Source organism: Mytilus californianus, unplaced genomic scaffold, assembly GCF_021869535.1.
Source record: "Mytilus californianus isolate M0D057914Y unplaced genomic scaffold, xbMytCali1.0.p SCAF_5, whole genome shotgun sequence".
Lineage (NCBI taxonomy): Eukaryota > Metazoa > Mollusca > Bivalvia > Mytilida > Mytilidae > Mytilus > Mytilus californianus.
In genome coordinates this window covers 35,483,474-35,507,365 of record NW_026262701.1, presented here as the reverse complement: position 1 = coordinate 35,507,365, position 23,892 = coordinate 35,483,474, and the positions used below count along the sequence as shown (strand labels likewise).

General features: G+C 32.7%; 1 protein-coding gene across 2 annotated transcripts in view; it reads left to right on the top strand.

Moving 5' to 3' along the window:
• Window positions 1–23,892, top strand: part of LOC127701536 (hemicentin-1-like) — a 67,074-nt gene that overhangs the window by 8,036 nt on the left and 35,146 nt on the right. For both annotated transcript variants that reach the window (XM_052205425.1, XM_052205427.1), the window contains exons 2-7: window positions 5,681–5,808; window positions 8,200–8,484; window positions 9,735–10,052; window positions 10,980–11,261; window positions 14,110–14,400; window positions 23,310–23,615. In XM_052205425.1, coding sequence (XP_052061385.1) covers window positions 5,751–5,808; window positions 8,200–8,484; window positions 9,735–10,052; window positions 10,980–11,261; window positions 14,110–14,400; window positions 23,310–23,615 — 1,540 coding nt within the window. In that variant the 5' untranslated portion in view covers window positions 5,681–5,750. The remainder of the gene's footprint in view (window positions 1–5,680; window positions 5,809–8,199; window positions 8,485–9,734; window positions 10,053–10,979; window positions 11,262–14,109; window positions 14,401–23,309; window positions 23,616–23,892) is intronic.

Here is a 23,892-nt window from a genome sequence, read left to right as displayed (position 1 = left end):
AAACTATCCTGGATTTTTACCAAACTTGGACAGAAGCTTCTCACAATCAAAAGATAGTATCAAGAGGAATATTTTTATTGATTTACTTCCTCATTTTTTTGAGCTCGCGATTAACAGAAAAAGTAGGCGAGACACTAGGTTCCGCGGAACCCTTACGAATTTTTTTTTTAGTTTATCCTAACTTTTTTTTACATAAATTGTCATCCTGTCTTTTTTTAGCTCACCTGGCCCAAAGGGCCAAGTGAGCTTTTCTCATACTTGGCGTCCGTCGTCCGTTGTCGTCGTTGTTAACTTTTACAAAAATATTCTCCTCTGAAACTACTGGGCCAAATTTGACCAAACTTGACCACAATCATCATTGGCGTATCTAGTTTAAAAAATGTGTCCGGTGACCTGGCCAACCAACCAAGATGGCCGAACATAGGGGTAAAATGCAGTTTTTGGCTAATATCTCTGAAACCAAAGCATTTAGAGCAAATCTGATGTGAATAAAATTGTTCATTAGGTAAAGATCTATCTGCCCTGAAATTTTCAGACCAATCAGGCAATACGTTGTTAGGTTGCTGCCCCTGAATTGGTAATTTTAAGAAAATTTTGCCGTTTTTGGTTATTATCTTGAATATTATTATAGATAGAGATAAACTGTAAACAGCAATAATTTACAGCAAAGTTAGATCTACAAATAAGTCAAACATGACCAAAATTGTCAATTGACCCCTTAAGGAGTTATTGCCCTTTATAGTCAATTTTTTACAATTTTCATAAATTTTGTAAATTTTTGTAAATTTTTACAATATATTTTCCACTGTAACAATACCAGGCCAAGTTTATTATAGATAGAGATAATAGTAAGGAGCAAGAATGTTCAGTAAAGTAAGATCTACAAACACATCACCATCACCAAAACACAATTTTGTCATGGATCCATCTGTGTCCTTTGTTTAATATGCACATTGACCAAGGTGAGCGACACAGGCTCTAAAGAGCCTCTAGTTTTGCAAAGTGTCTCATCCTGCTTTTTTTTTTCTTAAACCTCCTGTCCTGCCTATTTTTTTCAAATTTCATCCAGCCCCCCCCCCCCCCCCCCCCCCCCCAATAAAAATCAAATGATAGCTCCCTCAGGTGCCATTTTACATTTCATTTCAATATTAAAACGGTAAATAGTAAGTAAAAAAATTGTCATCAAAAGAGTACGGACGATCTGGGACTAATAGATAAATTCAATGTATTAGTCCCACGACGATTTAATGTAAGCATTTTGTGAACATGCAGCCAAGCTGGCATTGAAATCGATATTTAAAGTTCTATGAGAAAAATGATTCATTCAATGAGCAATCTTCTTACAAAACTAGATTTCTATAACTTAATAATACACACGATCAATATTTTAATAACCTGTACAGACTTCTAACTTTTATTATTCCAATGGTCAAGTGGTTTGCTCAGACACGTTAGTTTTTGAAATGACGAAGCCGCCCCCATACATAGAATATTGTAGTTTGTTAACTCGATGAATCAAACCAACCTGTCGATATTCTGGCACACAAAAGAAAATTTATAAGAATGTACATATTTTAGGGATATTAATTCGAGTTTCTGTGAATATCACAATAAGAGTGTTCTCACGCCAATTAATAATAGTTTATTAGGAAGTGGCGGGGTGACGTCGATATTGTTAAAGTACATTTAATAACTGATAACCTTTAGGTAACGACCCTTTAACTTCAAAAGAGAGGGTCATGGTTTTTTCCTAAAAAAAATATTCTGATCCCCAATTTGATAAAAAAAAAAATTGTGGTCAAGCAGATGGCAAAAAACAAATATTCTGAAAAAAAAATTCTGACTCAGACAAAAAACCATACCCCCCCTTGAAATTAAATGGTTGCTCCCTTACTCTTGTAAAAAGTTTCCAAACAATGCATGCACCTACACTGTTTCGGAAAATACCATAATTTGATACGTTAAGAAACAGAAATATGGGGTTCGTGAGTTGAATTTGTCAATTTCCAGAAACGCGGAAAATAAAGTTAGCTCGAAAATTTATTCAAAATCACTAGACACTGTAATCCCTTTTGGGGATTCTGTAGTCCAAATAGTTATGACGTCTTGGAAGGCTATTTTAATTTTTGCTTTGACGCCTTCCTGTGATGTAAGGCGTCAAAGAAAAAAAATATAATAACCTTTCAAGACGTCATAATTATTTGGACTAGGGATTCTGAAGCTCAAAACGGATTATTGACACTGGTACGTTCGGAATTGATTTTTGACAAGAAATTGGGACTAAAACATGTTATCTATTGGTCTCGGTTGAGACTATTATAACTCATTGTTATGGTATATATATTTAAGTTCTTACATACTACATGTAACAATTTCGGAATCTGACATTGGTAATTATATCTAGACTGCCGATCAATCAGCTTAAAGAAACTGAACCCAAAATTAAAAACACCTGTTGTGATCTAACATCTTTTTTAACATGTTAGTCACTATTAAAATGACTTTTCCCACAAAGACTCGTGCAAGATATCAGGCTTATAATTTGATTGACATTTATCAATGATCATCTTACGCGATCGAATCGAAACAGTCAGGGGACCAAATCAGATACGAAGCTGAAGAGCATTTAAATTAAAACGCACTGACTATTTTAAAAAAACATAGTTGCATTTTGACTGATCGAATTAAACTGTTGCAGTAAACATTAATATTACTCAATCATTGACAAAACAATTACCATGGAAATATCTCGGGCAGACTGACAGGAAATTTCAATTTTCAATGTAATTTGTGTGAATCTATCTGTGGGTATGGTCATTTTTTGAGGTCAAAAAAAGGGGGGATGATATTACCAAATATATATGGGATCGAGAATTTCATGAAACCAGAGACATGGTTTAAAAGTTCGTCTCTGGACTGCTTTATTCATGAAAACTTTCTGAAAATTTATAAAGACTTGTCCCAGGTTAGGGGGAGGGTTTGGCGCCATCTAACTATAGTTTAACCCCGCCAAATTCTGTATGTGCCTGTCCCAAGTCAGGAGCCTGTGATTCCGTGGTTGTCGTTTGTTGCTGTGCATCATATTTTTTTTTCATTCATTATTTTGTACATAAATCAGGCCTTTAGCAGTGGCGTAGCATGCTTTCTGTTATTACCGAGGCAGGGGGTCTTTTTTAATTTGTACAAGAAGAATCTATTAAAAATAACAAATTTTTTACAATTTGAACAAGAAGAATCTATTAAAAATAATAGTTATTGTTTAATTTTATTTCATCATAATAATGTTAATATGCCTTACACTAAGTTATACTACCGATTTATTAGTTGATTACTGGTATACCTGCATCATTTTCAATGTTCAGATGAATACATAAATCTTCTCGAAAACATTTTCCACTTTTCAAATCGAATCCTTTCAGTGAACTTCCGAGATTTAAAATTCTTTACGAATACAGGAGACGGATATGCCAAGTTCAAAACTGTCCTGAGTCTATAGAAAGTTGCGCATGATTTAAACCGATACTATCTAATCTACGGTCAACTCAAAGTTATAAAAATAACAAAACACGTGAAGATATCACATAAGACAACCACTGACAAGTCATTCTCCTGACTTTCTAACAGTAACTGAAATCTAGCTCAAAAGCCTAATCTGCCGAAATATTTCCCAAGCCGTCGTACTCTAATATAGGTGGCTGTACCTCACTGTGACATAAGATTTAACTTTATATCAGAACAGAGACATATAATACATTATATGTCTCTGATCAGAAGGAAAACCTGACCTTGTTTGATGGCCAGAAGAAACCTATATAGAATTTTCAATACAGAAAAACAAACGCAACGATTAAGGTTTATTTGAAATACTTTTTGTGATGATCATTTACTCGCTTGGTCGTGGGTCACGATTAAGGTTTATTTGAAATACTTTTTGTGATGATCATTTACTCGCTTGGTCGTGGGTCACGAATCAACGAATTATAGATTATCATCACAAAACGACGGACGGATTGAACAGCAGAATTTCTTGATAAACTAGGAGAAAAAACACATGCTACAAGTAAAGTGAACCACGGCACTTGTATTGGTTGTGTTTCGTCATGGAAGGTCTTCAAATTCTTAAATGGTTTTGAACTTTTTTCCATTCACGATGAAAATGACAACCGGCGAAGTACTAACATTTACGTTATTCTGAAGTCTTTATGCTGAATGAAAACAGTATTTGGTTGAAATTTTTATATATAAACTGACATAATGTATGAACTAACAGACATATAATAAATATTTCTCTGGAATAAGTGACTCCTTTAAATATTTTAAATTCCCTGCTAGTGAAAACTATAAATTTCAAATAGCGAGAATAAAACGCAACATATAAATTATTTTTTGTGCATGTTGATTGGTGTATATTTTATTTTGATTGGTACCATAATCAATGAAACTCTGTGTATTTGAAGTTCTACATCTAGGGGAAAATGTCGACACACAACGATGTTTCAATTTTAGACGTTACGGTTATAAATGAGTGTTTGAATGGGGTCTCCAAATATTTATTTTAAATTATTTTCGCCCATAATTTGATTTTCCTTTCTTTTATATTTTAGTACTATTTTAAATCTCTATTCGTTAACTTTAAATTTACTTCAGGGCATTTTTCTGTTTTCTATAAACCTCATCCAGACCCTCATATACTAGAAACCATTCTCACACAAAATTAAATAACTTACCTGATTCAATGGTCAAATGATTCAATCGGGGAAGACTCGTGAGTTGGATCATCATCTATTCTACTGATTTTGCTTGCAATGGGGTAGGACTAAATAAATCTGTTGCATGTCGATTTTTTTTTACTCGGACAAATTTAGATTACAGAAAACTACCGCAAAGGGGATTTCCAACTAGGGGAGGGAAAATGTTTCCATAAGTCTTAAATTTGCAAAGGGTATGAATCAATAGCGGCAACAAGACGAAACAAGTCGGTATATTAGCGTTTAGTAACTTGTCTGCTGCATTAGTAGGAAATCGTTTAAAAGATTATAAAGGAAAAGTTTTTATTTTTTTTTTTTTTTGACCGAGGCATCAGTTGCCTCGGTTGCCTCAACGTAAGCTACGCCAATGTTTAGTTTTCTTGTTTGAATTGTTTTACATATATCATTTCAAGGCCTTTTACAGCTGACTATGCGGTATCGGTTTTGCTCATTGTTGAAAGTTTTTCAGTGACCGGACTTATAGTTGTTAATTTCTATGTCATTTAGTCTCCTGTGGAGAGTTGTCTCATTGGAAATCAAACCACATCTTCTTATTTTCATATTTGTTGCAAAAACCAAAATATTATTAAACCTTCTAGTTTTCTTATTTCTAATGAACTTCAACACTTCCAATAAAATTTTCCTGGTATTTCAAACCTTGAATAAAAAATTCTGATTACAATTTTAATAATTCTAAGAGTATTGCGAAAGAGCCAAAATCTGAAACTGAAAAATTATACTTGTTTTTCTACACGCAAACAAAAAAGATTAATTTCTGGTAATCAATGAAAAGTAACTAGAATGGTTATAAAGTCATACATTATGAATTTTATGTACATGTATAAAGTTATAATTTTGATGAGTTAGTTCAGGAAAATACTTGTATACGGATATTACTGCATATCGTCATTAACCGCATTTATTTTTTACAGGAGTAACATCCAGTAGATATCAATTACAGTGGTATTTTTCCATCAAGTGCCACCTAGTGCCACCTTCAGCATGGCAGGTTCAGGAGTAGTATTGTTTGCAGCATTATTAGTTCCAATTCTAGGTCAAAGTAAGTTTACTTAACAAATATTTAACTCTTTTCTCTTAATAAGTCATGTAAAGCACGGAAACTAATTTTAAAATTAGTATTTCATACATATTAATATATTTGTTAGTTGATATTACATTCCTTCCTTTTGGACAATGTTTTCAAGCTACTTAAATGTTTTTTGTCACATACAATAATATATATGATTTGCTATTTGTTTTGAGTGCGGTATTTTATATGTTTTTGTGTCATTGTTCTCAGTTTATAATGTAGTATGCTTTTCTTTTGTTTGAAGAGTGCTTGTGTGTAAATAAGCAGTTGCTTTGGTTTTATGTAGTCGGTTGTTCAAGCTTAGAGCTCATGGGTATCGTGTCCATTCCCTGTAATATTATATTCGCCCTAGGTTTTTTTCACTCATAGTCTGTTCATTATAGGTTTATTTGCCCTTTTTAGCTCATGTGAGCTTATGCTTTCACTTGTCATCGTCGTCGTCGTCATAAACTATTTAAAAAATCTTTTCCTCTGAAACTACTGGGCCAAATACCTTCAAACTTTAAGTAAATGTTCCTTAGGGTATCTAGTTAATAAATTGTATCCGAAGTTTTGATCCATCGACAAACATGGCCGCCATGTCTAAAAATAGAACATAGGGGTCAAATGCAGTTTTTTGCTTATATCTCAAAAACTAAAGCTTTTAGAGCAAATCTGACATGGGGTAAATTTGTTCAATTGGTCAAGATCTATCAGCCCTGAAATATTCAGACGAATCGAACAACTCATTGTTGGGTTGCTGCCACTAAATTGGTAGTTTTAAGGAAATTTTGCAGTTTTTTGTTATTATTTTGAATATTATTATAGATAGATATAAACTGTAAACAGCAATAATGTTCAGCAAAGTAAGATCTACAAAAAAGTTAGATGACCAAAATTGTCAATTGACCCCTGAAGGAGTTATTGCCCATTAAAGACAATTTTACACAATTTGTTCAAGTTTGCTTACATTTAAAAATCTTCTCCTCTGAAATTACTAAGCCAAATTTCCTTCAAACTTCATCTAAATGTTCCTTAGGATATTTAGTTTATAAATTGTATCCGAAGTTGTAATCCATCGACAAACATGGCCGCCATGGCTAAAAATAGAACATAGGGGTCAAATGCAGTTTTTGGCTTATATCTCCAAGACTAAAGCTTTTAGAGCAAATCTGACTGGGTAAAATTGTTCAATTGGTCAAGATCTATCAGCCCTGAAATTTTCAGACAAATCGAACAATCCATTGTTGGGTTGCTGCCACTAAATTGGTAGTTTTGAGGAAATTTTGCAGTTTTTTGTTATTATCTTGAATATTATTATAGATAGATATAAACTGTAAACAGCAATAATGTTCAGCATAGTAAGATCTACAGAAAAGTTAAATGACCAAATTTGTCAATTGACCCCCTAAGGAACTATTGCCCTTGAAAGACAATTTTACGCAATGTGTTCATCAAGTTTTCTAACATTTAAAAATCTTCTCTTCTGAAACTATTGTACCTAATACTTCTTAACTTTGAATGAATGTTCCTTTAGGAATCTAGTTTATGAATTGTATCCGAAATTTTGATCCATCAACAAACATGGCCGCCATGGCTAAAAATAGAACATAGGGGTGAAATGCAGTTTTTGGCTTATATCTCAGAAACTAAAGCATTTAGAGCAAATCTGACATGGGTAAAAATGTTCAAAAGGTCAAGATCTATCAGCCCTGAAATTTTCAGACACACCAAACAACCCATTGTTGGGTTGCTGCCACTAAATTGGTTGTTTTAAGGAAATTTTGCAGTTTTTGGTTATTATCTTGAATATTATTGAAGATAAAGATAATCTGTAAACAGCAAAAATGTTCAGCAAAGTAAGATCTACAAAAAAAGTTTTATATGACCAAAATTGTCAATTGACCCCTTAAGGAGTTATTGCCCTTTAAGGACAATTTTACACAAGTTGTTTTATGTTTTTTAACTTTAAAAATCTTCTCAAATGAATCTAGTATAAATTGTGTATTTCATTTCCTTGTACGTCAAGAAATAGACAAACATAGAAATAGAAAAACATAGACACTATGGCTAAAATGGAACATATGGGTAAAAAGCAAAATTAATCATTGATGAAAGATTTAAGCAAAAAAAATAACAAGTGAGCGATTCAGGCTCTTGAGAGCCTCTTGTTTTTGGTATTCAGGTTTTAATGTACCTATGATATTTTATTCTCAAATAAATTAAAATTAACTTGCCAATACTTGTACTTAACCTACACATTTCATTTTTGATTTCAATGCATCAGTTTTTTGTAAATTGAAATTTCATCCAGTGTTTAAAATGTAGTTAAAACATTTACACTATGGCATTGTTAGTCTGTTAATATATTATTTGTTTCAGGTATACCACCGGGCGCACCTAGTATTAGTGGTCCTACTTTCATAATAAGAGGTCAAGAAATCTCATTAAAATGTACATCCACTAATGGAAATCCATCACCTACTGTAAAATGGTTTGAGGGAGACAGAATGATTGATGATTCTTTTCAACAGTCTGGAAACGTAGTTTCAAATAATTATACTTTTATTGCTGAAAAAAGGCATAATTTGATTGTCTATGAGTGTCAAGTCGACAACGAAGTTCTTCAAAATCCACTGACATCAACATGGTTTTTCCAGGTTTATTGTAAGTTTTTGGTGCAGTCACACCCACACATACTTAAAGTACTATGATGAGAGCAATTGTTAAAATTAAGTCACAAGGGTCTGGAATTTTTAGACCTTTTTTTTTATTCTTCATTTATTTTTTAGCTATTCTCTATTCTTTATATTTCAGCACCCCATTTATTTTTGGCTATTCTCTATTCTTTATATTTCAGCACCCCATTTATTTTTTGCTATAATCTCTATTCTTTATATTTCAGCACCCCATTTATTTTTTGCTATAATCTCTATTCTTTATATTTCAGCACCCCATTAATTTTTTGCTATAATCTCTATTCTTTATATTTCAGCACCCCATTAATTTTTGAACTTATTTTTTTCTATTCTTTATTTGTTTTGCCCATTAAATATTCTCTATTCTGTAAACCCTCTCCAGACCCTGGTCATGCATGTATTGATTGAAGGAAAAACTATGAACTATGTGGTTACTGTTAAATACCAACAATAGAGTTATAAGAGTACTAGGCAGGCAGAAGATGATTTTTGTTACCTTTAGTATGTATAAGAATAGAATGTTTAACGCAAAGATCAGTCGAAAAGAATGCAAATATACAATCAAAATATAGTGTTTTAATTTTGGACATCTTTTTGATAATAGATATGAAATGAATTAAAATAAAATATTAGATGTGGCAAGGTATTATATAATGACACATTCAACACGCAATGGTCTGGATAGGGTTTACAGAATAGAGAATAATGGGCACAAAGTGCAGAATAAAGGGCAGAACGAGGTGCTAAAATATAAAGAACAGAGAATAATGGGCAATAAAAGTAGAGAAAAATATAAAGAAAAATGACCTAAAAATGAAAGAATACAGAATTGAAGGACCACCCATCCAGACACTCACACATGCATGTTTCATGAGATTTTGGTGGTAACAGTTTGTTAGGCCAAATACACAGATCATTTATTACACATTGATACAAAAAAACAGGTTTAAACGGAATAGCAGAACCTACCAGTGTCATCTATGCATTAACAAGATGGAACCCTTCTTTAATAATTCTGTACCGGTAATTAATCCCTGCATGTCATTTTTCATTAAAAAACATGAAATGTACCTAAACAACTGCTGAACTTAACAGATAGTTGATCAAAGTTAGATTCAATAACAAAGTATATTTAAAAGTCCATGACTGCATGCTAAACTAATTATTGACTTCTTGTAAAATATGCATTTTTCATAAACCATTTTATGTATATTGCAGCTGCACCAAACACACCTACAATTACTGGACCAAATGAAATAATTGATGGGACCTCATCAACACATATATGTGTTAGTACTGGTGGAAATCCAAATCCAGTTATGACAATGCGTCTAGGTCAAACTACTTTAACTGCCGCAGATGGTATTATAGAAACAGTTCAATATTTGCAAGCAAACGTTTCTTACCTATTAACACAAACCATTACATGGAACCCAAGATTATCTGATAATGGCCAAACAATTTTTTGTCAAGTGGACCATCCTGAGACCAGACCAAACAATCCACAGATTGTTTCTCTTCAACTGACAGTCAAAGGTAATCTTTCTGTTTTTCTTTTAAATTTTTTAAAGGGGCATTAGCTATGAGATATAAAAAAAAAATGTGATTTTTTTTGTTCAATCAAAGTGATATAATGAAATAAAAATTTGCCTGTAGCAGCCAATTTGGTTCAATTTTGTCAAAATAAGAAGAAACATCTCAGACGAATTATTCACTTGCAAGTGAACAATTCTGCCTCATTGAATCCATATTCATGTGACCTTCAATTTAAACCCTTACCTGGAGATGGTTATGCAAGTATTCAGCTATTTAAAGGAATAGAATGTAAACATTTAAAGTGAAACAAGGATGAACCATTTGGTTGACTGATTCGATCCACAAAAAAATAATTCTTATGCAAGTAAAAACAATGATAAACATACTTTTTTAAATTTATAGTTCATTTGTATGTTTCGAAGTTTAGTGTGACGTCCATTTTTACTGAACTAGTACACATTTTTGTTTAGTGGCCAGCTTAAGCCCACCTCCGGGTGCGGGATTTTCTGGCTGTATTGAAGACCCATTGGTGGCCTTGGGCTGTTTTCTGCTCTTTGGTCGGGTTGTTGACACATTCCCCATTTCCATTCTCAACTTTATTTTTAACTTACATTATGAAATCAAACAGACCTAGAAATATTCCAATTGCACGTGGTTGCTATCTGTTTATATATATATTTAAAACAGTTGATGCCTTTTTTCCTATTTGCTTCATTTGTCAATTCTTCAATTAATTGAGGGAATATTGGACAGTTGAGTGGTCACACAATAATAATACACTCATCATATATTCATGGTTGATTAGATTTTTTAAACTTTATGCAGAAGAGGTGAATCACAGAATTTTTGGTACCTTTGATTTTTGAAAAATATGCTTAGACTGTAATTTACATATCCTGAACACAATCAGATAATTTTCTCTTTCAGTGGCTCTATCTATTAATGCACCACAGCTGTTATATAATCCAACCATCGGAAACAACCTTGTCATTCAGTGTGTTGTAACTGGAACTGCCACATCTGTCAGATGGACAAAAGATAACAGTCAGTTGAACATAAATGGCAACGCCCGCTTGTCCAATGGCAACACTGGTACCCCATCTTTAACCATTAGCAATGTTCAGTCATCAGACAATGGACAGTATGTCTGTTCTGCTACAGATGGATCAACAACAGTCAATACTAATGTCATAACAGTGTCTCCTCAATGTAAGTTTTGATAAGCCTTGTCTCTTATTCTAATGCAATTATTATGTATCAATGGTTCTGATTGGATGACAGTAAGCGTAAAATTCTCTATCTCCTTGTCTGTAACTAAGGAAGCCGATATTTGAATTGCAGAATGCATTGACATGTAATTTCTACAATAATAAGCAAAAGACTCACATGTTGCACATAGAAATCTTCTTTTTATCAAATTTTATTACATTCTGAAGCGGTCAAGAAGCAGAAAACGCCCGGTGTTTACGTTTGATGCCAAAGCATACCTATGACCTCACCTAGTTTAGGGGCCAAAGAAGATAACATCTTTTATGCAGAATTTTCTTTAATGAAAATTTTACACTGAAATAATGATTGAAATTGAATTATGTACTTGTTTTGCATTAGAATAGAGATAACTGTATTTTATTTGAAGTTTTGCGGACGTCCATTGGTAGTTTTACTGTTGCAAATACTCGTTTACCTGTCTCAGCTACGCGTCGCCAGGGAAACTAAATTTGCAACAGTAAAACTACTGATGGACGTCCGCAAAGCTTCAAATACAATACAGTTATCTCTTAATTCTGACTGTTATTTGCCTAGAATGGATTATTGGAAAAAGAGTTGGTTCACTAATTCACTATTTTGGCACTAAAAAATCTGAAAAATATAAACTCTGATAATGTTTAAAATTTGGTGAGAAAATCTGTTAAAATGTCCAATTGTATCAGTTAAAAAAAGGTTTTTCAACATTTTCATCATTAGTGATTTCATAAATGTAGGTGAATTTTGTTAAAACCTGTCTTTTGCATAATTTATTACATTTTTATACGCCCGTCAAATTTTTGATGGGACGTATTATGTTATACAAATGTCTGGCGTCCGTCCGTCCGTCTGTCTGTCCATCTGTCTGTCCGGCGTAAACATGTCGCACCGTAACTTGAGAATGACTTATCCAAATTTCATGAAACTTAACATAGTTGTTTCTTATGATGGTCAAACGATCTGTATACTTTTTGGTGAAAATAAGATTTAAACTTTTTGAGTTACGGGACTTAGTAACTAAAACAGGTGTGTTTTTTTTTCACATGTCGCGCCGTATCTCAAAAACAATTTATGATTATTGCTTAAAACTTTACACACTTCTTAGTTATATTAATCTTAAGATCTCTATACTTTTTAGTGATGATTCAAAATTTTTTTTTTGAGTTGAGTATTTTGTTAAAAAAGGGGGAGGGGTTTTTCACATGTCGCGCCGTATCTCAAAAACAGTTTATGATTATTGCTTAAAACTTTACACACTTCTTAGTTATATTAACCTTAAGATCTGTATACTTTTTGGTGATGATTCAAAATTTTATTTTTGAGTTATTGAGTATTTTGTAAAAAAAGGGGGAGGGGTTTTTCACATGTCTCGCCATATCTCAAAAATGATTTATGATTATTGCTTAAAATTTTACACACTTCTTAGTTATATTAATCTAAAGATCGGTATACTTTTTGGTTTTGATTCAAAATTTTTTTTTTGAGATATTGATTTTTTTTTTTAAAAGGGGTGTTTTCACATGTCGCACCGTATCTCAAAAACGATTTATGATTATTGCTTAAAATTTTACACACTTCTTAGTTATATTAATCTAAAGATCTGTATACTTTTTGGTTTTGATTCAAAATTTTATTTTAGAGATATTGAGTTTTTTGTAAAAAAAAAAAGGGGGGTTTTCGTATGTCACGCCGTATGTCAGAAACTATTTATGCTTATTGCATAAAAATTCACGCACAAGACGACGGGCGTATCATGCGCTCATGGCGCAGCTGTTTATTATGATAAATTAATTGGTACCAGCACTTCTAGCTCTTGCCCACTAATAATTTTGCTAAAAATAGACTATTCTTTATATACCACATTCTGTATATTTCAACCAAGATTTCAATGGGCACTGAGAGATGGTGCAACATATCAAAACATGAAAAAAGTTAGAAAAAGGTGACAAATTGCTAGAAAAATGGCCTAAAATGAAATTTATTCCTATTTCTGGCTAATATATCTATAAATTATGAAGCAGATATACAATTACTTTTTATGCTTTCAAAAATAACACATTAGGCAATGCATACAAATAAGATTTACTCAAACAATTGAAAAAAAAAAATTACTCCTTTACAATGCCGTTTATTGGGGTTACTGCATGCTCCACTCCTAAGCTTCTTTGTATAGATCATGCAAATCCAGGTTTTGAAAAAGGGGGGGTCCACCAAGTCAGTGTTGGGAGAGGGTTTTGTAAAAAGTCTATGCAGTAACCATAGAATTGTAACTCCCAAGATCAAATCTAAAAAAAAATGTATACTGTGGATTCATTAATATTCGTTAGTTACAGTACTGCCAAGTTTTCATGAAGCAAATGTGTGAGATTTGGCCAAAATTGTAAAGATCAAAGAGAAAAAACAATAGATCAAAGGAAAATGCCGCCAAATATGCATGAAAATGCGTGAGACTTGGCAGCCCTGTAGTTACCAATTTTCATGGATTTCGTGGGTACAGGGAAACCACGAATTTAAATGATTAACGAATTACAAATTTGCTGTATGATTATATGCACACTTTTGAAAATCCATGAAATCAAATATCCACGAAAATGCAAGTTTTCCTCAATCCACGAAAATTGTTACCCACGAAAATAAATTAATCCACAGTACTGGTTAGTTTGAATAGTATGAAAAAACGACTATCAAGTAACATTTTATTCTTTAAGAAAATTTAAAATTGCAGAATGTAATAGTGCAATATGTTGCTCAGAATGGAAAATGGAAATTCTGGGAGAAAAAAAAAACCTTAATGTCTTAAACTTCATTTCAGCTCTACCAACTGTGACAATTCAGTCCTCAACTTACACAGGCCAGTATGGAAACTCAGTAACACTTGTATGCACAGTGTCTGCTGTACCTTTCCAAACCACCGTTTATTGGCTGAAAGATGGTTTTTCTCAGATAAATTCTGGAGACATTGGGTATTCTGGTAGTACAACCAACAATCCTTCTTTAACCATTAACTCGGTGACCACAAATGACCAGGGAACTTACAGATGCTTTGCTTCAAATGTTGTAGGAACCGGTCAAAGTTCGACCACACAACTAACAGTTCAAGGAGGTAATGTTGACTTATAAGCTCTTTTAAACTGCCTTCTCATTATTTTATATTCATTAATTCATTTTTTTGGTTGAGGTTTTTGTTACAAACTATAGGTTTTATTGATGAATATTAATTTAAAACTCCACAATATCTCTTCAAGATTGACAAAGTAAGGTTGATCCTTGAAAAAAGGTGAAGGAATTAACAAAAATGCCCACTTTTCAAATACAATATGAATCATTTCTGTGATCACTGGAAGCCCTACAATCTGGTGTGTTTTTTAAAAGAACACAACACAACTGCTGCTTAACTTTTACCATTGAACTTCTCATAAGTGGAATTGTGTTCAAAAGCATAAAATGGTGAAACCACACTTTATGTCGGAATTTTTAAATGACTAGAGCATGAACTCTATGGAACTTCTTGGAACACCCAGTTACATTTCCATGGTAAGTTTAGTCTTCACCAACCCTTACTATCGTAATTGGCCTATTAAAGTTTGCACTGGTATTTTGTCCACGCACCCCTTTTTGCCACCGGGAATTCAGAAAAAAACTTTTTTTTCACTTGTTGAAAACACCTATGGGAACTCTGATAATTTCAAAGTGTGTGTGATCGTTTGCAGTATTTTCATGGTATAGGAGATTCATTTCATATTAAAAAATTTTTTTGAAGCTTCACAAATTTATTTCATTGCCAAATATGTAAGTTTAATAGAAAAAGACATTAAAATTAATTGAAATTATAGATTAAGTTGATGTAAAATAACTTCTCAAACAGCATTGTTTTTGCACATGCTTTTCCCTTGTGTCACTGATCCGTGTGAACACAACCTGTTTTTTTTTAATTTTGATTTTGTTGACAAACCAGAATAATCACAGTTGAATTAAGATAATGGGAAACTAATAACCCAGAAAGTGGTGATCAGAACTTCATAAAATCAGGCTATCCTTTTAAACTATTAAATCTGATATACCATCACACTTTTAACACCTCTAACAACTCTTTCAATAACGCTTTGACCTGTTGCAAAAGAAAATATCTCCCCTTCCCTACAAAGCATGACAATAGTTCCCTTCCCTAGATTTTCCATCAAACATGATTGAATTTTGTGATGGAAAAAATGCCATCACATTCCATCATGTTGATGGAGTATTGGAACAACTTTCCATCAACTTTCCATCAATGCTGGAAAAATGGTTGATGGAAAAGGTTTGATGGAATTTGTGTTCATGTTGATGGAAAATTGATGGCATAATTTCCATCTGATGGTATTTTTGCCATCTGATGGATAATTGATGGTATTTTTGCCATCTGATGGAAAACTGATGGTAATTTTGCCATCAGATGGAAAACCAATGGAATATTTCCATTACATGTAAAATGCATGGAAACTTGATGGAGAATTGACCATCAGATGGAATTTGATGGATGAGTAAGGAGAATGTCTTTAGAAAATCTTTCCATTTATGGCATTTTCTGTGATTTAATAAAACAATATTTGTTCTCTGTCGTCTATAGGTAGTCCTGTTACATGTGTGTATCTTTTCGTTCAGTGTCCCATTGAACTCGCTGTCCTTAAAGTTGAATTAGTTGATGGCAAATTCTGCAAAATAAAAGTAAAAGAATCTAGCATATAAAAGAATAAGTTAACATTGTACAGATATAAAGTTAGTTAGTTACATTTGTTGTCAATTCTGAAATTATCAAATGAAAATAACACTTTTTGAAAAGATTTGTATTAATGTGTCACTTGCAGGGTCAATTTCTAAGAGTGTCAAATCCTTCTAGAAATTTAATATTCAGAGGTGGATTTAGGAAAGTGGGCTCCCCCTTTCTGAGCTTTAGAGCTACATAACTTATTAAATAGAAGTTTTATAAGTCTTACTCCTAATGTTGACTTAATTGCCACCACCACCACCCTGGTTCAGCAGCTGATATATAACTGTACAATACATTAAACCTCATGTCAGTACTAAATTATCATCATTATAATAAGTGACTGTCCCTAGAAATAAAGAGGTTGTCCTTTCTTTTTTGTTTAATATTTGTTTTTCATAATCATTGTACTATAACATAATGGGTCTTGCCCATGTTTTATATCATACTTTTGGTGGGTAGTGTATATACTATACATGTATATATAAAGATGTATTATTTTACCATTTGTGGATATATAAATGTCATATTGTCAGTCACACCACAGATCTCTAATTTTATAGCAAAATTACTTTTTCAGAAGTACTATTTTATAAAACAAATAATGTTTTAAAATGATACAAAAAATGACTCATGTCCTACACAATTTTATGATATGTATATGCATATTTTTTTTGTCATTTGGTCTCTTGTGGAGAGTTGTCTCATTGGCAAGCATACCACATCTTCTTTATTAATACTTTTTATAAATCTATGACCTTCTTTTTTTCTTGACTCTTAAAAGTTAATAAAACACCTCAAATGTCACTACTTTGAACTAAAAGATCATGCACATATATTCAAAATTGGGGAAATTCTAATACATTGTACTTACCAAAAGATATAATCCAAAATATGTTTACACTGGAGACGTCCCAAAAATATATATAGGCGGTGCTCCTATCATTGGCGGTAACACTACAGTTTTGTACATACACATGGCGACATGAAACACAATCGGAAATCCATTTTACGATATCAAATGTTTCATAATGGAGTGGAAAATATCGTGCGCCACGTGGGCGCTTACATTTGTCACTCTATGCACCATTTCTGGTCGAAAAGGGCAATTGGCGCAAGGCGGACGTCCTTCCCGATAACTGTCTTTAATAATTTATTTAAACGGCTGTCAAGTTCCCATTTAAAAAAATTGACCTGTATTTATTTTAATGTCAGATCCTTAAACTCCCATCAAAATTAGATACTAGTACTTACTACTAGCAAACTTGTTGGCCATTTTTAATGGCTGCTTAGATTGTTAAATTACCAAAATTATCAAAATGGTTCCCAAACCCACCCCCTCCTCCTCATGTTCACTAATACCCTTAAGCATTTCATTGTCTTAATTCAATAATTGTATTTTGATACACATTGTTCACCATGGCTTAACGATGCTCGCTGTTCAGTTTCAAATATTATATTAGGCCTAAAATAAAATATTGTCTGTTTCCCCAATCCCTACCGACCCTGCAACATTGTGCAAAAACGGGTCCGACTCATAAAATTTTATTGTCAAAACTAAGTCAAATATTATTTTATTCAGTTCCAATTTTCAGGCTTGCCAGATCGACCAATATTGTTCCAGCTTTTTGGAAAAAAATAAAATTATTTCCCTACCTACCTACCCACACCTGGCTTGGCGGTGTCGGATTGGGGAAACAAACAATATATTAATTTAGGCTTAATAAAAATCAGATATAAAGGATACATGTTAAGTTCTTCTCCTTTCTGTAATTAAATTTGCTGTCTCTATACTTCCAACTAGTATTGCTGAGTAAAGGTAACTGGAATCTGCATGCAATCTGATTATCTGTTCACTATCAAAATTGGCAGCTCCATTTTAAAATCATTAAATCCCCTAAAAGTAAAAAAAAAAATCCACAAAGAATCAATTGTTCAAGACGTTTTGAAGCAATAAATTCAATAGAAATATTATTGCATGGTTATACAGTACATTGGAAGCCATTTGGATTCAAATTAATTACCCTCCCCCTTTTTTTATCCCCTGAAGATTAAAAACCGGCGACTTATTATTTTCACCAAATAACCATTCACACAACTCAATATTTTTTTACATGTCTACCAGTTATGCCTGTTATGTGACAACAAGATTATTCATTGTCAAAAACTCATGTTAAAAATAAATATAATTTTCAGTTTATGATCTCAACCTTTCTGATGTTGATATGATCAAATAAAAACAATAAAAAAATCATAGTTCTTCAATGAATTATAATTTATAATCATAATATACACATGTTGAATTAAATTTCTAATGCACTTATCTGAAAACATCTGCATCGGATTTTCCAGCATAAGTTTGATCTCCATATCAGCGTAATCACATTTTGATGACGTGTTTCTCAAGTGCGCTAACGTCGAAGTGACAATCTCGCCCCATATTATATCGACCAGAAGTTGATCCGTTCCCGTACCGGTATTATGAAAATAGATCAAGGGTGTCGCATAAAAATATTACAACTGGCCAGTTTTAAATAAAAGAAAAAAAAACAACGTTAATTTAATCGGCACAGGGTGCATGCGGATGAACTATTGGCCGCATTATCTAGAACGGTATTTTCTAGGGTCGAACTGTTCAGTACAATTACAAAAAACACGTGGTCATGATTTGTTTACATTTTACACAAGTTGAGAAACCAATGTTTCACGATGTCGATCATCGATCTGATAATTAATAGAAACGCACTTATGTGAACTTGGGAGAAAATCAGAAACGCCCCAGCTTGTCTGGCAAAACAGCCGTTGGCGTTTCTCGAGTTCCCTGTCGTTTATATCGCGAAAATCTCGGCATTTTTCTTAATTTGAAATACGGTCAAACTGAAATTCGTAATTCTTCCATGAACAGGAAGTTCAGCTAGCTGTGTAAACTGTAAAATTAAGTGACCCATTAAGTGCATGGCTTCACCTGACAGCTTTGGTGTCAAACACATTGTTAATTTAACACCAATTATCTTTGCTTTATGTCAAAAACAATTTGTCTATTTCAAAAATGTTTGCCAAAAAAAAAAGAGTTACTTCCCCTTTTTTATCACCTTTTCACAATATATTCCGTTTATTTATGTTTTTTTTTCGCAATTAAATAAATATAAAACAAATTGAATGCAAATGCATATTAGAATATTTCTTTTAATTATTTTTAACCTGAAAACACTTAGAATATAAATATTTTGAAAACTGTTTTTTTCATCTTTACCTCCATTCATTGCTCTATCAAGTGCTTTAAAATAATAATTCAAATTGCTTTATTGTAAGTTTGCATATGATCCTAAAGATGAGTAACTACCAGGTTAACTTTATGAAACTCATAAGCCACTAAATAATTCATTTCAGCTGCAGTGTGAACGTGTCATTAGTCACTATTAATGACCCGAGATTTTTAAAGCTAAACATAAAAAATTGTGCCAAAAGTATTGAATTTTATTACTCCCCTTCAACTGAAACTTGATTTTACCTTAGTGCCTGAGTTTTATTTTAGTTTAATTGCCCTTTTTTCAATGACATTTTATAAATAAAATTGTCATTTTTCTGACTAGAGCACCCTGCCCTTTTTAAATCCTGGCTAGAACACTGTATCTTCATGTGAATATATATATATTTGACAAACAATAGTTAATTTCAGTCCCAAAGATTTTCTTTTTTATTTGGTTGAATTTGTAATACAGATTATATTTTTTCTTAAGTCTCAATACCAGGAATCATCCAGGCCCTTTTTTTTCCATTCAGATAGAATTTGTAAATGTCCTGAAAGTTGGATGAATGATGATCGAAAAGTCCTGATATATTCTGGTTTATATAATATGATTTTTGAAAGTCTTGAGATATCCTGAGAATTCCCCCAGTTTTAAGCTGCTTGATTTGAAAGTCCCGACATTTTCTGGAATTCTCCCATTAAGTTTTTTTCTAAAAAAAGGACTTATAGCCTAACAGGATATTTTCAGGATATCCCAGGATAATCTTGAAATCCTTTCCTGTTACAAGATATATACAAGGTATTGCACAGTTTAGGGAATTGTTTGTTGCAACTTTCTAGCAAACAAACTCTTTCTTGCAACATTGCAGAAAAATACTGCAACTTTCTCATGAACAAATATTATTTCAGTAACATTGAGAGATTATGTTACAAGTTACAGCTGCAACAACATGTAACTTTCTTGCTAGTACTTCTTGTAAAGAAATTTGTTTGCTCCAATATAATAGAAAACTTTTTACCTCAGTAAGGGATGTTAAATTTTCAGACACAATTATGCTGAAATTTTCTAAGTTTTTTTCCATCAAGCAAAATGACAGAGTTTAAATACCATCACACTTTCCATCAACAAAATATTCTAAGTCCAAATTCCATCTCACTTTCCATCAAAGAAAATGTTTAAGTCCAATTTCCATCAAACTTCCTTCATTTCCATCCTATTTTCCATCAGGTGGAATAAATGCCATCATATTTTCCATCAGAGGGTAAAAATGCCATCCAATTTTCCATCAGGGGTTAAAGATGCCATCAAATTTTCCATCAAAAGAATGGGGATGGAAATAAAATTCCTAATTTCCATCATCCTTTGATGGATTTTTTTGGTTTAGGATGGAATTCCATCAAGTACCGTCAACTTTCCATCAATTGTCCATCAAGTGTTGATGGAAAATGAAGAAATTGATGGAAGATCTAGGGAAGGGTTAATAGCTTTGTCCAGTAACAAATAATAGCTATATCAAGGTAAATATACATGTTTCCAGGAAACACTACAATTAAAATTGTTTCGCATGATGATAGCACTCGAAACTTATTTTATAAAACGTGTATTGTGAAAAAACATTTTCATCCCCCCCAACACAGGACCAAGACAGTAGTGATTGTAGATTAAGTTTATCTTATTCACAACTGTCTCCGTCAACCATATTAAAAAGTCGGACATACTAACATAACTGCACCTTACAATATATTTTTAACAAGAATACATTTCGGGGTTCAGAGATTTAACAAACCGATTTGGTACAGCCAACTTTCACCGTAACATGGACATCGTCAGTCAGTTTTCATGACCATGAAGAGACCAGACCATTCAGCCTGTTACAGGGATTTGATCATTTCAGTATGTAATCAGTACGCTTCTTTGTAGAATTTTGTGACTTATTATTATTGTAGTTGTACTGTAGTGTTAGTTTGTGACTTAATCTTCTGTAAAACTTGCTTCCCTCCCACACTTATATGTAGTAGTTTAATCTTTATACCCCCGCTTTAAAAAAGGGGGTATACTGTTTTACCTCTGTCTGTCCTTCCGTCAGTCCATCCATCCATCCATCCATCCATCCGTCAGTCTGTCCGTCCCATGAATATTTTCGTCGCATTTTTCTCGGGAACTACCTGACAAGGATTTCTGAAATTTGGTTTCAGGGTTTATATAAGTAAGTGACACCGTGTGATGCGTTTTAAGATTCATCACTCAATAACTTCCTGTTTACCGAACACTTGTATTATTTTACACATGATAGCCAAGTTGAAAATTTTCGTCACATTTTTCTCAGGAACTACTTGACAAGGATTTTTGAAATTTGGTTTCAGGGTTTATATAAATAAGTTACACAGTGTGATGCGTTTTCAGATTCATCACTCAACAACTTCCTGTTTACCGAAATATTTTGGCGGGGGTATCATCAGTGAGCAGTAGCTCACAGGTTTACTTGTTTATCATGTTATGAGTGGTAATCACTAACAACTTCAGATTAACCCTTTTAAAAAATGTTAACCAGGTAGATTATAATTGAGTTGTTCTTTTGTATATGTTTGCCTTGTAATCTTAGTCCCATGACGAAGTAACTTTGTCAGAAAAGTTTTATTTAAAAATTATTGTCCTATAGTAAGCATGAACTTCTTGTTCCGTATGACTTGATAGTTTTGATGTATCAATCTTTTTAAATGGTATAGTACATATGAGACAATTACAGTTAAATGGCAAGAATTGAAGATATGGATCGTCTTACTTATAGGTTTTTAGTAGTTTGTACCCATCCTTTTCTCTCATTGGTACATTACTTGTAGGTTAATCCCCATCCTTTTCTCTCATTGGTACATTACTTGTAGGTTAATCCCCATCCTTTCCTCTCATTGGAACATAATCTTGTAGGTTTCTAACATTTTGCCAGAAAATACTTTTTTATTTTCTTTATGAAAAATCAAGACCTTAATATTCTGTTAGTAAAGCAGGACCCAAATGTCTTCTGGACTCAATGTAGTTGTTTCGAAAGCCCCACCCCCCATTGGTTTAAAAAAAATTACCCTACTGGTTGAGAAGCACACGCAACAGTATATATGACTCTTGTTTTAACAACTACAGAGAGACTTGAAGACAAATCCCTGTAATTAGTCTATAGTTTCAGTAGACACCCTTAACAAAGTACTGCTAAGACCCCTATCCTTTTTAGCCTTGTTTTTCTCTTTTTGTTTTTGTTTTGTTTATTCTCAACAGTGATTAAATTATTGTTTGTGCTAATGAATTCAATTTGGAGAAGGGTAGATTCATATATGTGTATAAAAATTTTTGTTTGATAAATTTATATTTTAAATTATCACTTTTTTGTAAAGTTCTTTTATAACATTATAATTGCATTTCATTTCTTTTGTCAACCATTTTTGTCGAGCCTTCGACTTTTGTCGAAAAAGCGAGACATAGCAATCCTACATTCCGTCGTTATAGTCGTCCACAAGTATTCATTCTGTGGTTAAAGTTTTTTAAATTTTAATAACTTTCTTAAACTATCCTGGATTTCTACCAAACTAGGACAGAAGCTTGTTTATGATCATAAGATAGTATCCAGAAGTAAATTTTGCAATAAAAAAATTCCATTTTTTCCGTAATTTACCTCTGAATGGACTTAGTTTTTCTGCCAGGAAACATTACATTCACTCTGTGGTTAAAGTTTTTAAAATTTTAATAACTTTCTTAAACTATTCTGGATTTCTACCAAACTAGGACAGAAGCTTGTTTATGATCATAAGATAGTATCCAGAAGTAAATTTTTTTTCCTCATTTTTGTTGAGCCTGCGATTAACAGCAAAAGTAGGTGAGACACTGGGTTCTGCAGAATGTTATAACTTATTGAAGTTATATTTGTTAAATTATTTGTTACGACATAACATGGATAGTTTAATTTGAGATATTTTCGTTGGGTGAGATACACTATATTTTAAAACTGATCTATTCCATTTTTCTTCAAAGGATTACTTTCTGTGACAATTGATCAGACATCTTTATCTGCTGTTCTGGGAAGTAACAGTGTCACAATAGGCTGCACTGTAACTGGGCTACCCTCAGCTTCTTCAGTATCCTGGACAAAGAACTCTGGAGGTCAAACCACTAATATCAACATCGGCAATAGCGGAAAATACCAAGGAGGTTCCGTTAACAACCCATCCTTGACCATATTTAATGTTGCTCAGAATGATGAAGCAAACTATGTCTGCAGTGCTACTAACATTGCAGGAACATCATCTAGTCAAAATGCATTCTTGGATGTTACTGGAAGTAAGAACAAAATATAAATTTAGCATTTAGCGGACAAAACTTGCACAAGACAGGATGAAAATGAGCATTCTGAAACACAAAATGCAGGAAAAAAATGTGTACAAAAGTGAATTTTTTCTGACTTAATAATTGTCTGTATTGTTTTATTATTAATTGTAATTTCTTCTGATATTTCACTTTACAATGTGTGTCTTGAATGATCTTGAATTTTCATTTGCATTTAATTTTAGAATTGCATTGAAATTTAGTATCAAGTGTATGTAATGATGGCAATAAT